Genomic DNA, 13,067 nt, shown 5'->3' with positions numbered 1-13,067 from the left:
TGTTACAGAAAAATAAGTGCACTACTGCCCTCTAATGGTGGGGGAGGGACTCCCAAGAAGACTAGCCAGCCCAGTTTGTGCCATGTTGATCTGACATGGCCTAATTTTAAAATGGGGAGAGAGAAAAAAGTGCTTCAGGAGCCATGTTTTTAAAATCTTCTGTCACAATAAAGTGGCTCGCACCGAGGCATCGCTCCGAAAATCTGTTACCAATAAAAGCAAGTTCACCTCGAACTACATACTAAACTTTAATGTTGCCAAGCAACTATGCTCTTATCTTCCACCTACATATTATGGGATGTGCAGGAAACTGCTTTTCCTGCCGGTGTGACTATAAAAAGAATGAATGTTAAAGCATCAGTTGTTCTGAGCACTTATGTTGATTGTAGGTTAATGGCTGTGGTTTCCCACAACAGCAGTTCTGTTCAGTATAGTACGCCTATTTCATAGCATATACTCAAAACCTCCTCAATGCAATGGAAGCTGCAAACACCCTCTTAAACACAAAGTCTGTAACATAACTCATCAAATTCATTCATTCAGGAAACCCAAACTTAAAGTTTTAATCTTTCTGAGACAAACCAAGGCTCTCATTCATTTACCGTATTCAACCGATTCTTTTACAGATTATTGATTTAACTAAGTAAAACAAAAGGTAAAGATGTATCTCAGAGTATACTATACTCAACTAAAAAGTCACTTGGTTGCTTGTTGTGATGCCATGCAAGTCAATAAATCTTCAGTCAAGGCACACAGATTCCATCAAATCACTGAACAAATGAAACATCAAACAATTTACTGAACTCTTGGCATTAACTTGCATAGACTAAAACAGACCTCAGACCTCTATGTTGATCTTAGCAAAGCGGTAGTGCAAGGAGGTGGGGTTCCGAAGCAGCAGCTTTCCTTTGTGTTCGCTTGTCTGATTGAGGAGGGTATTAAGGAGCCCAGCAACGCTCACAAATCCAAGAGCCTCCCCGCAGCCTGCAGACATGGAGAAGTCACCCTGAGTGACCCAGCCCACGGTCACCCGGGAGCAGTGAGAGGCAACACTGGGCAGAGGATCCGGCCACAGCCCTAGGACGAGGTCTGAGGAAGACTCCGAGAAGGATTTAGGGTCTTTGGATGCGTTGGTGTCTAAGTCAGAAGCAAAGATGAGGTCTGCCTTCTTGCCATCAGGCTTATCAGGAGTTACAGAGGGTGTTGCAGCCTTCTTAGGGTCCTTTTTTCTGCGTTTAATTCTGCTTTTAAAGTGGTCTCTGTGTGGTGGCTCCTGAGGACCGCCAGTTCCTTGTCGATTTCCTAGCGCCTTTAGGTCATCTGGAGTTGGCACGCATAACATGGCATGGTACTCCGGTTTGCCCTTTGACGGCAGCGACACATGCACCCACACTAGACTCATCGCATGTGCTGACAGGAACGACGTCACAGCTTCACAGCTGATAGGCGGTAGCTCGCCAACACGGCATGGCCTCTGACCTTTGGATGTTGTGGGTCTGCACCAGGCAGAAAGCAGCTTCAAAGCCTTTCTGTTCCTAGGAAGCAAAAAAGAAATTTGTTTAAAAAGCCCCATTTAAATCAGGTGATTAATACTAAAAGGAAAAGTAGCATTTTCATTGGCCCCATTAGCCATCCTCATAGACCAAATTTTGTTGGAGAACATTTTTAATGCCTAATGTTGAAAACAAAAAGGGAGCCAATGGACGGTGAAAATCAATCCAATTTTTTTCCCATAAAGTCAGTCATTACTCAAAGCTTATGTGATGGTTTTATGAGGATAGATGCTACTTTTCCCCTCCACTAATCACAGTGATGTATTGCAGCAATTTAAGGCTGGATGTACTTTGGGTATTCTCATCGGGGACATTATGATGAAAGGGGGGTAAGACTGGAGAAGCAGCATGCATCAAAGCTGTCAAAAGCAGCGATTGTGTCTCTTAATAAAAAATACAAAGAGGAGGAAAGAGATGATTGGAGTCCACGGCCTCCCAAAAACACAGCACATTAATCTCAAGGGACTCTAAAAAGTCTGCTGCATTAATATTTCTAAAAGTGCGATTTAGACGTGTGTGATAAAGGCACTTTGGGAGCACCAGTGTGTGTATGTTATTGTACACGTCAGTACTGATAAAAGTTTATCTTCACTCTAAGAAAGAAAAAAAAAACACCACAAACGTTTAAAACATGTACCTCAGTACAGTGAATCGGCTCGGAGGTTTTGTTATGCTGATCGCCTGTTGTGATGTCCTCTCCTCGGTCACAGCGTCAGCCTGCGCTGTGGTTCGTGTCTGGCTGCCTCCTTCCTGCACGATGATCTCCCACTCCTCTGCCAGCTGTTGCCAAGGGCAACGGAAAGGAGCCACACAGCCATGCTTAATGTAATTGGTCCTCTTGGCGGGTGGATGCCTACGGAGAGGTCAAAAGGGCAAACCTTGTCAAACCATTGGGCAACCTTGCCAATTTATGCAAGACATCACAAGTGTCGAGCAGTGGATAGAAGGGGACAAGTGACTTTATTAGCATCTCATCTGCATGGCGACAGAGATCCGCATTATGAAAATTAACTGGGTCACATCTTTGGAGTGCTTCCTCTTATCAAAACCTCTAATCTACTGCTGATCTCACCACTCAGGCTGTAGATTATGAATATTATTACCCCCGTTTATGACTTTACACTAAAAACAGAACACGGCGAAGAGTTTTTAGTTCCAATAAAGTCTCATTATCACCTCAGCTAATGTTTATGCAACTGAAAATATTTTACCATCACATTTGAAAGATTGCTTTTAACGTTGCCAGCAGTTAATTAAAACAAATTGGAGAAACATATCCAACATGTATAAACGACTTTGAGATTCTGGGCAAGTTCTTAAGATTCTGTTTTCTGTCTGCAGGCTGACATAGTAGTTAGACGCCAGAATAATATTACAAGATACACAAAAGCTTTGGCAGGACAAAACGTCCCCACTGAAAACGGACCTCACCATGTTTGATAAAAATTAATCACACACTGCATTAATATTTTTCTTCCTTCCCTACTCAGTATCCAGCTGACCTTTTAAACTTGTTCAGCAGCTCGGCCTCCTGCTCCTCCTGAAAACGCATGCCTGCGGGGCAGTCTGGATAATCACGGGGAAAGTGAGGCGCTGCTTTGTTTTGAGAGTGTTTCAGACTCATATTGAGTCCACCTATGCGAACTCCTCTGTACACCTGCAGGAGGGAGAAACGACAGAGAAGAGATGGATTTTTAGCCGACTTCAGAGGTAAAGCAAATCTGAGGGCTTCAGTCAATTCAACTTTATTTATATAGCACAACAGTCACCTCAAGATGCTTCATTTTGTAAGGTAAAGGCCCTACAGTATTATAGCATATCTTACCAACATCACTCTACATTTTCAATAAAATGAGGAAGCAAATATAAAGTGAAAGCCTGAGAATCTCTGATATCACCATCTGGCTTATTTGCAACCAGTCTAGGTGATCCTGCCTTAAGCAGTTGGGTAGTAGGTTATCAGATGAAGGTGGTGTTATCTACATGTCGAGTGTGCTTCCTTTCATGCAGTTTAGGTTATCAATTTTAGATCCTATGTGGCCTTGTTGTCAAGTTACCACATTCACAAGATTGTCAGAAAACGTGACCTCTGAACTTGAGGTCAAGATGAGCCATATTCGAACTTGTCCAAGATTTTAATGGTATCAATTTATCGGATCCACACTGGCCACTGCGCAGGGTGATGACAAAATCCCATTAGTGTTTTTCAGCTGCGGAGGAACAGCAAAGAGAGCAAAGCTACAAATTTAGTATGGGATCAAATAATCATTCCCCCCACTGTATCTGCTTTTGCCCCACTCAGGGTTCATACACATTTTTCAGGGTCAAATTCAAGCACTTTTTAAGCACATTCAAGGTCAATTTTCAAGCTTTTCCAGCACATTACCAAAAAAGAAGAAAGCATGTTTCACTTTGCATCACCTCAGTAAGACCTTGTAAAATTTAAACAAATCATCTTAGGTCGACTTAAATGTCTTTTGTCCCCCTTTTGTTAAAAGAGAAAAATGCAGCACACAAAAATAGTGAAAAAGGAAACGGTTGCCTTACATGCATATAGTGCACAAACTCAAAAATCACATTCCTCTTAAAAATTAAGATGTGCAAATGTGAACAAATCAACTTGTTAGAGATCTTCATCTCCACTGTAAATAAACAACAACCCAGAAAACAAGAAAACTGCACCAAACACCACAAACACCAACAAATTAATGTTTTCTCATCAGATATTGAAGCTTCTTTCCTGTGTGACATAAAAATAAAAAATAGGAGACAGATGTTTGTTTGTTTTTTTGTTCTTTTTAACTAGTTAAGCACCCACGCCCAGGAAAATGGTAAATGGCCTGTATTTGTATAGCGCTTTACTTAATCCCTAACTGGACTAACCAATAGTCCACAACTAGGAAACACTGAAATTTTAAGTTAAGTTTGAAAACAGTTTAAAAAACAAATACCCCATTCCAAAATGTCTTGTGACGATCTCATTGGCTTAGGGAGTGATGATTAGGGATGGGTATCGTTTAGGTTTTATCCGATACCGGTGCCAAAACGGTAGTTTTGAAACGGTGCCGGTGCTTAAAGAATGGAGAACACAAACTTTGTCCAAAACCCTCTCATGTTTAACTGTTTCCCACTTTTTCTTTGGTCATTTTAGCCTTTTTGGCCAGGGTGAACGGAGTATCTGCCATCAAACAAGAAGACAGCTGCATGTAGCTATGATGATGTTTGCTAGTTCACCTTACATGCATTAATGTAATAACGTGGTTAGCCTACTCAACGTAAATGACACACGAACAACATTAAGCTACTCATGCAGAGAAGAACGGCTGCTGCTGCATCATCATCATCCGTCATCATTTCTGCTACACTGGCAGGGCTAGGGGCCAGGACTCTACTCTTCGGGTTTTTGGGGGATGTTGCTAACTCCGGGTCCGATAACAGGCAACCCACCCGCAGTAGATGTGCACGGTGTGAGGTCTCGCAGCAAGCTATCAAATACGGCGCATTTCTGGGCTTTTAAAAAAAAACGCTATGCATCGCTAGGTGTTTCATCAGATTCGAGGTGTTACCTCCTTTGACAGTATCACAGTATCACCTTAAAGCACTTGTTGCAAGCTGCTGAGTTTGCATCTTTTGCTGTGAAGTACAGCCAGACTTGACCGCTTCGCCCTGGGCATTTTTAATCTGTAGCTCTGCTCTAAAAGAACCTACGTACCTGGGCCCGCCTACTATCATCGGAAATGTAAAATGATTGGCTAGAATCTAAAGTGTATGACATCTCAGGAAGAAAAAGCACCGAAATAAAGCACCGAAATGTGTGCTGCTTTTCGGTCTGGTTACTACCTTTTATGACAGAACCGGTACCCATCCCTAGTGATGATGTCATAGGGAGATCTTAAGAATCTTAGGTGCTTTGATGCGTTTCCTTAAGTAGGGGTGAGAAACAGCAAGTTTTAGTTCGTTTTAGCAGCATCTGTGTTTGCAGCCTACAAACGTTCACCACAGAAACAAAGTCATCGTATTGAAACTCCAACATGTTTCCAAGAAAAAAAAAAAACAACCAATTCAAAAAGATTACTCCGCCTCTCCTTCCTGGCGTGGCCGGCCAATTTCCCCAAATGGCGTCTCATCCTTCCAAAGGGCGTTAGAGGAGAGTAGGAATGAAAACTACTCTTTTTCATCTCATCTTTACAGAATTTTTCCAAAACATTTTCAAACATTCAGATCTGTCTTTTATTTTGTTCTTGAAACCTCCACTGTAACAAGAAATAAACCACACCACAGTGCACTCTGAAGCAAACTAAAACTCACTATATGAGTTCACAGTACATCAACCCAACAACACAGTAAATAAGTAAACGTGGCAGCATTCGATTTAACCAAACCAAGTAGTGTGAAAGCACCCAAACCACTCCAAGGAAAAGTAAAAATACTCCAAAACGTATTACCAGTGGGATCCAGAAGGCCATCCCCCAGCCTTTGGGAAGCAACAGGTCCCATCCAGCACCCCACGAGCTCATCTCATGCCCAACCTGCTTGCCCGGCTGCTCAACAAGGAGAATGGGGACACGACCCTGCAGGGGAGTTGGGCTCAGCCTGGAGCCTGGCACCAGCACCTCACTCCTCATACGGTTCAGCTCCTGCAGGCGGTAACAGAAAGTGTAACAAGTAAGAGCCACATGTGCTCTCTTTCAGGAATGGAGAGGCTAACGCACGATACGACGACAATGCTAGTGGCGAGAGAATAAGCTACCTGCTCAGATATCTTGTTATCGGTGACATTGTCTCGCACAGACTGTTCCCAAATGAAACTCTGACAGCAAGGCTCTGGTACTCCCTCCAACATCAGCTTCCGCCTCTTCTCTTCGTCCACCTCTGGAAGAAACACACACATACATGGCATACCCCTATATAACCAGCATCACTAATGTGAGGTGAGACAGAGTCCCTCGACCTCTGCTTTATGATCGAAAATTTTGATAAGCAGGTGATTTATCAATGATTTAAAAAAAACAATAAAAACGTTGTTACATCTGCAGAGTTTTCATTTATGCAGCCAAAGTCATGTTTGCATCTCTCACACTGGGTTTGGCCTTAATAGAACTTGATTTGCCAAAATAATTGAAAACACAGAGCGTTAAAGTAATAACATATCACGCTGCAATGCAGCGCTCTGCTGGGAAACCTTGGGTCCTGGAATTTATGTGGATGTTACTTTAACATATACCACCCACATAAGCATCGGTGCAGACTAGCACACACCACCATGGCAACAGCAGGGCAGGTTGTTTTAATGTTGCAGCTGATTAGGGATGGCCACAGAGTGATCAATCATAATGTTATGCCCCTGTGGGTCCCATTTCACCACCGATTTACCAAAGAGAAGCAAAACACCCATCTAGTACAAGAAAATCTGTACTGTGTCTAGTCATCTGTATAGTCAATAAAGTCCAATATGAAGATTTAAACCTGACTTAGTTCAGATGCTAGACATCAAATATGCATTTTCTATAATAACTCAGTACTCCTACTGTAAAGCAGGATGAGGCAAAGAAAAATTGTACTGAGCAATATTACCCAGATATCACAGCAAACCTGTTTATCAGAGCTCCACCCACATGAACAATAAAAGGTTCCCAATTTACACTTATTACAGCCTCATGATGCTGCGAAGCCATTAAGGCTGAGGGAAAATATGAAGGCATAAATTTATTAGCCAAGCAGTTCTATTTTTAATTGTAGAATTTTCCTGTTTATTCATATGTTCACATATTTGTTGTTGCTTTTCCCTCACAGTCTGAAATATGCCTGATGATCAACTTCATACTGAAATTTGATAAAAGAAAAACTAGAAACTAACAGCTTGATATAAGACATTGAATATCAAGTATAATAATTATGTTAAGATAACAAAAGAGACTTTTATTCTATTTTTCCATTTATGCAATGAGAATGGATCATGAATATGGTACATCCGATTTAAATCACTAAAGGGCCCTTTTAAAAACAGACCTCTTTCAAGCATCTTCTCATAAGTCAGCTGTTGCCAGTCACTAATGGTGTGTTTCGAGTACAGGGTTCTGCCAGGATTCGAACCTGGAACATCTGCATGGCGAAGCAGAGGCTCCCCGGAGCACAGAACCAGATGTGTACTCACTGAAACAACCTCAGGACCAGAAACAACAGACTGACTCTCTGCTATGTCAGATTTTGCGGCAGGAGAGAAGCAACAGTGTCGATATACTGTGAGATGTACAAGTACTCGACTTTAAAACCCCTTTCCCCTCCTCCACAGTCATATCTGGTATATCTGATTTTACCTTGTGCCTGCTTTACACAAGGCAAAGCTTTAACTCTCTTTCTTGGTAAAGTGAGCCTCGGGTCATCCACAGTCAGACCCAGCACCGTGCCTGAGGGGAGCTCGGCGGTCGAATAGATGCCTGGGTGAACGACAGTCACGGTGAGACAGAAAAGCCTGGACACACAATCAACTAGCAAAATAAGTAATCAGGGATTTTAAAAAGTAGAGGAAAAACAAACCTTTCAGGATGTTAAAGATATCAGCTTGTTGTTGATGCAGAGTCATTTTGGCCTCATCTGAGCAGTGCTGAGGCCACCAGAGGGAGCACGTCTGGGATTTCGGCACTTCCTTGTTTACAAAAAACAAATTCAAGCATGAAGTGAAAATGAAAAACGCCTTTTGGGAACAATTCAAGTTAATAACATAGTACAGTTCTTACATCACAGCCTGTAGCAGCTTCTAAAGTGTCTACCAACACCGAATGGGACTGTGGTCCAATCAGCCGATAGCGTACAATCTCCATTGTGAGATCGCTGCACGCACACACACACACAAAGAATAAAGTGAATGAAACAATCATCAACATCTACAGTAAAAACCAATCTCCTAAATAAACGTTCAATCAAACGCTTCGGTTTGTTCCTGAAATGACACAAACTTTATAACTATTCCATTTGAGCTGGACCTCCAGCTCACTGGGGTGGAGGGTAATCTTGTTCCATCACCCAGGATCTTCTTTGCAGGGGGTCCAGTGGCATCTTTACGGCTACGCTTTCTCTTGGTTCCAGGTACCGGCTTGGCCTCAGGTGTGTTTTCTGCCTCCAAGGTGGGATTAACCTCTACTGGTGCAGCCGGAGGTAATACAGCCTCACAACACTGACACACAGTTTGTAATTCAGGCAGAAGATCCTGGAAGGAGGATACCGTATATGGAATTAACAGTCCTGCTGGAGTCATTTGTAAATGTAATAATATCAAGTAAAAATTCAAAAGGCCAACCATAAAAATAATTTACAACCAGCAGACCTCTAAAACCAGTCACACCTGCTTAAGAGTGGGATGAGCCCAGATCCACAGCTGCCTGTGCACTGAGCCCTGTGTGCGGGGTCTCCAGAGGAAGGTGACGGGCCCCAGGGGCTGTGAGGGGTAACGTCCAGCTCTGTACACCATGACACTGCCCTGTCTCCTTCCTGACAGACACAGTGCTGCAGCAAACGTAGGGCCTAGAAAAGAAAATCAAAGGCATATAACTACACTACTTAAACTAAATGTGTAAGTTAGCAGGAGTTGCTGATAAAAACCCGTCTGGTTCTTTTGCCATCAGAACTATTGTCTGAAGGCAAAGAGAGAAGCCCAACGGAAAACCTCAATAATTTCTTACCTGCTTCCTTGCTGGTCAGCTGTGAAAGAGCAGCTAGAAGCTTGTCTTCGTCCCCCTGCAGCTCTATGCAGCAGTAATAAGAGAGATCCTGAGCAGAGATAATGCAAAATGTAAGCTGATGTTCCAGACAGCAACATTACAGTACGTAAAAACAAATTATTCACAGAGTCTGTGTGAACAGCAGGTGGTTACCTGTAGGAGGCAGTGGCTGCTCATTGCTCTGTAGCAAGCACGGTAGCATTTGTATGTGGGCCTGTCCCCGAGGCAGTAACCCCACTTTTTAACCATGTGGAAGCGCTTGGCGTGCCAAATGTGCGTTTCCAGCCAAATGTTCTTCCGCTGACGGCGGTTGAACTCCAGCAGCAGGTTTCCGTGACGCCGCCGGGCCTTGCGGCTCTTGCTCTTTGCTTGCTCCTTCTTCTTTTTGGAGCCAGCCTGGAGGCCCTTCTCCCGCTGACAGAGGAAGGACAAGTGAGTGGACATGTCCCAGGTACTCAGAGTGGAGGACTTTGTATATAAAACAAGGGTATGGAGGTGTTTGTGAGACATTCAAGTGCTGAAAATAAAATACGTCCAGAAATTTACCATTCTGTTGGCCACCTCTCTCAGTCTGTGAGGAAGCCGCTTGGTGTTGTGGCTCATGGCTCGTCTCCTCATGTGTTTGGGCAGAGCTTCAAACACACGGCTGCTGCTTGTGGTCTTTCTGACAGCTTTCAACATGGCGCTCACCTCTGCAGCCCTGGCCCTTGCAAAAGCTCCAGCTGAGTGAGGAAGGTAAAGATGGAGATGGAAGTCATTCACTGGACGGTCTCTGTTCATGAATACCTTTACAATTAATTTCTTTCATGACTGTCTATGCTCTGAATTAAACTTCATATGTAAAAAATGGGGATAGGTTAATTGGATAATCCAAATTGTCACTAGGTGTGAATGTGCGAGTAAATGTGAGTGTGGATGGTTGTCTGTCTCTGTGTGTTGGCCCTGCGACAGACTGGCGACCTGTCCAGGGTGTACCCCGCCTCTCGCCCTATGACAGCTGGGATAGGCTGCAGCGCCCCCCGCGACCCTGAAAAGGAGAAGCGGAAGCGACTGGATGGATGGATGGATGTAAAAAATGTTGAGATTTTACCAGTGACGTATTTGGGCATCTCCTTAGTGTAGCCACCACCATCTTTATGATGTCCACGGACCCATCCGCTCTGGTGGGGAGTTTTCTTCTGCCTTTCTGTAGAGGGGTGCACCTCCGAAAGACCACCTTTGAGAGGATCAGCATTTTTTCCTGTCGGGGTCAAACAAAAGTGAGAGTGAGTCAAGTGTGGTCTTCCTCTACAAATGCGTGAAAACTCGCCCAACTTAATAAGGCATCTAACATCTTTGTCGTCTTGTTTATTCTGTTTTCACATGAATCTCATCATAGAAACAACCTTAATAAGAAGGGATTCCTCCCTTGGAAAAAATATGTTCCCTATATTCACTGTATGAACAACACATGACAGAGGAAGATGAGGAACTAGAAAGAAAACAAAAATTTGGAGGGCACTTAAAAAAGTTTTAAAGAAAAAAAATAATCATAAGAACTAAGTGACAGACAGTCCATAGGGAAGACTCACAAAATCTTGAGATACTCCTACCAGAGGTGCAACAAAACAAAGCAACAGTAATCATTTTCTGGAAGGTCTCTTACACATGAAATAAATTCTTGCATAAAGTTATTAATGTCAATTGGAAAAAGCTATGTTAAACAGGAGGTGCTAGACCTGAACTCAGGTTATTTCACTATAAATGCTCTGATTTGTCCCAAATTAAGTGTGACCATGGACAAGTGGGTCCTCTAGATGCCCGGAATGCCCTCTAGATGTCCTTTGGACAGAGGCGGTGCCTTACGACACCAACTGTCTGCCATCTATAATCCAGTTTTGAGATCCCTTTCCAGGCGCCCTAACGCCCACTCACATCCTTGGTCATCTGACCTCAGTAAGTCACATGACAGGGTGGGGCTAGTTTTCACAGTGGGTTCACCCAAAACCTTGGCTGATTGTGACCCACACCCGTTTTCACACCTTGGCTCATGTGATTACGTAAAGGATTAATAGGGGGTCCATGACCCTCTTGGGGGGGACACTCCCATAGGACTTAAAATCTGGGACTCTCCACCATTTGACCCTAGAACTGAAAAAGCTTCTCAGATGAAACGTCTTCAAGAAACTTAAAGAAGTCCAGACGCTTTTCTTTCCAGGCTCCTTAGACTGTGATGAGCTGGATGATTGAGAACCTTCACAGACAGATGCAGTCCTATAAACGCATACATGTACATAAGTACTCAAAGCCTTTGCTCAGGACTTTGTTGAAGCACCTTTGGCTGCAATTACAGCCTCAAGTCTTTTTGAGTTTAAGCTCTGCACACCTATTTTTGAGCAGTTTCTCTTATTCTTTTTTGCAGACCCCCAAGCTCCATCAGGCTGGATGGGGATCAGTTATGTTTGTTATCTTGGATGTGTGCTTAGGGTTGTTGTCCTGTTGGAAGATGAACCTTCATCCCAGTCTGAGGCCCAGAGCGCTCTGGAGCAGGTCAGCATAAAGGATGTCTCTGTACACTGCTGCACATGTACAAGCATCCCCCAGCATGATGCTGCCACCACCATGCTCCACTGTCGGGATGGTACTGGCCAGGTGATGAGTGGTGAATTTACCACAGGTGGGCTCCAATCAGCTATGAAAACAGTCGATCAGTTGAAACAGGATGCACTTGAACTTGACTGTGTGTCATGGCAAAGGCTGTGAATACTCATCTACAAGTTATACCTTTGTTTTTAGTAGATTTGCAAGAATTTCAAGCAAGCTGTTTCACTTTGTCATTATCAGATATGTCATGTACAATTTAGTCCATTTTGGAATAAGGCACAACTAACATGTTTTCATGAGTCTTCCATGACAACACATGGAACAAGTGACACACTGTGAATACTTTCTGGACACACTGCATGGCAAGTAGCAGAAATATCAGATATATGACATATATCCATTTACTTAGACAGGAAGAATGTTCTGTTGTGTTTGATATTTAATGTATAGCTATATCAGATACAGTCATGTATGACCTTATCTTTCAAGTATGTATGATACAGTCCAAGGAGAGCAAAACTGTTCAGTTCACCTTGGCTTTATTCTGCTTATGTGGTTCATATTATCTGCCGGTTTAACTATTTTGGCAGTAAATTTTTATACAAGAATCCATTTCATACGTGGAAGAAAACACATGTGTGCTTTGTTCTGCATTACTGTAGGGGACTCGCTGGCCGTTCTTCCAGTTTAATATTTAATAGGCTACGTGAAATAACCAGGGAAGGCAAGAGTACCGGTGCCAGGGGCGTCTGCTCCATTCTGCGTGCTGCTCTCCACGTTAGATGAAGAAGATGGATACTGCACACTGGCGGGCTGATTTCTCATCTTCTTCTCCCGCATTTTGACTTTAGCCGCAGACATTTTCTGTAAGATACAATAAGACGCTTGAGACCTCGCTATGTGAGCAGCTTCTAACCCAAACAGTTGAATGCTGAGCTAAAACGCAGGCTTGCTAGCAACGTTACCTGGCGTAAAGTTGGGGAGTTGTTTTAACTAACAAAACCAAAGAAAAAACATTTCTATACCAAACGTACAGAGGAATTACACTTCATAAGGTTACCTCAAGGTTCCCCAGTGTGATGTGTGTCAGAAACGCTGTTCCAGCTGCAGGGACCCTCTAGTTTTACGTTTAGCAACCATGTGAGGTTTCCTCACGCTGGTGCTGGTCTTGTTTGCTTCCGGATATGACGTGTTCAGGGGGCTTTGTAGAGTA

At 43.3% G+C, this 13,067-nt stretch overlaps 1 protein-coding gene across 1 annotated transcript; it reads right to left on the bottom strand.

The window, feature by feature from the left end:
• Positions 1-538: 538 nt before the first annotated feature.
• On the bottom strand, positions 539-13,043 carry pop1 (POP1 homolog, ribonuclease P/MRP subunit). Its single transcript, XM_005742915.2, has 16 exons — positions 12,915-13,043; positions 12,589-12,718; positions 10,362-10,511; positions 9,818-9,993; positions 9,425-9,685; positions 9,233-9,320; positions 8,896-9,074; positions 8,510-8,760; positions 8,291-8,384; positions 8,091-8,199; positions 7,871-7,990; positions 6,304-6,425; positions 5,999-6,190; positions 3,056-3,210; positions 2,191-2,406; positions 539-1,535 (listed from the first exon to the last, which is right to left on the bottom strand). The coding sequence occupies exons 2-16, from the start codon at positions 12,713-12,715 to the stop codon at positions 839-841; spliced, it is 2,937 nt and encodes a 978-aa protein (XP_005742972.1). The 5' UTR covers positions 12,716-12,718; positions 12,915-13,043; the 3' UTR covers positions 539-838.
• Positions 13,044-13,067: the final 24 nt, after the last annotated feature.

Source organism: Pundamilia nyererei, unplaced genomic scaffold (assembly GCF_000239375.1).
Source record: "Pundamilia nyererei isolate P.nyererei 1_Seehausen unplaced genomic scaffold, PunNye1.0 scaffold00125, whole genome shotgun sequence".
Taxonomy (NCBI): domain Eukaryota; kingdom Metazoa; phylum Chordata; class Actinopteri; order Cichliformes; family Cichlidae; genus Pundamilia; species Pundamilia nyererei.
Note: the sequence above shows the minus strand (reverse complement) of the source record. Positions and strands in the feature narration are given on the sequence as shown.

Excerpts from the sequence above, each read along its gene's own strand:
- pop1 (XM_005742915.2), bottom strand. The coding sequence starts at position 12,715 with ATGTCTGCGGCTAAAGTCAAAATGCGGGAGAAGAAGATGAGAAATCAG. Across the intron at positions 10,512-12,588 it reads AGCAGACGCCCCTGGCACCG|GAAAAAATGCTGATCCTCTC; the intron begins GTACTCTTGCCT and ends TGACCCCGACAG. Across the intron at positions 8,200-8,290 it reads AAGCTGCTACAGGCTGTGAT|GAAGTGCCGAAATCCCAGAC; the intron begins GTAAGAACTGTA and ends TTTGTAAACAAG.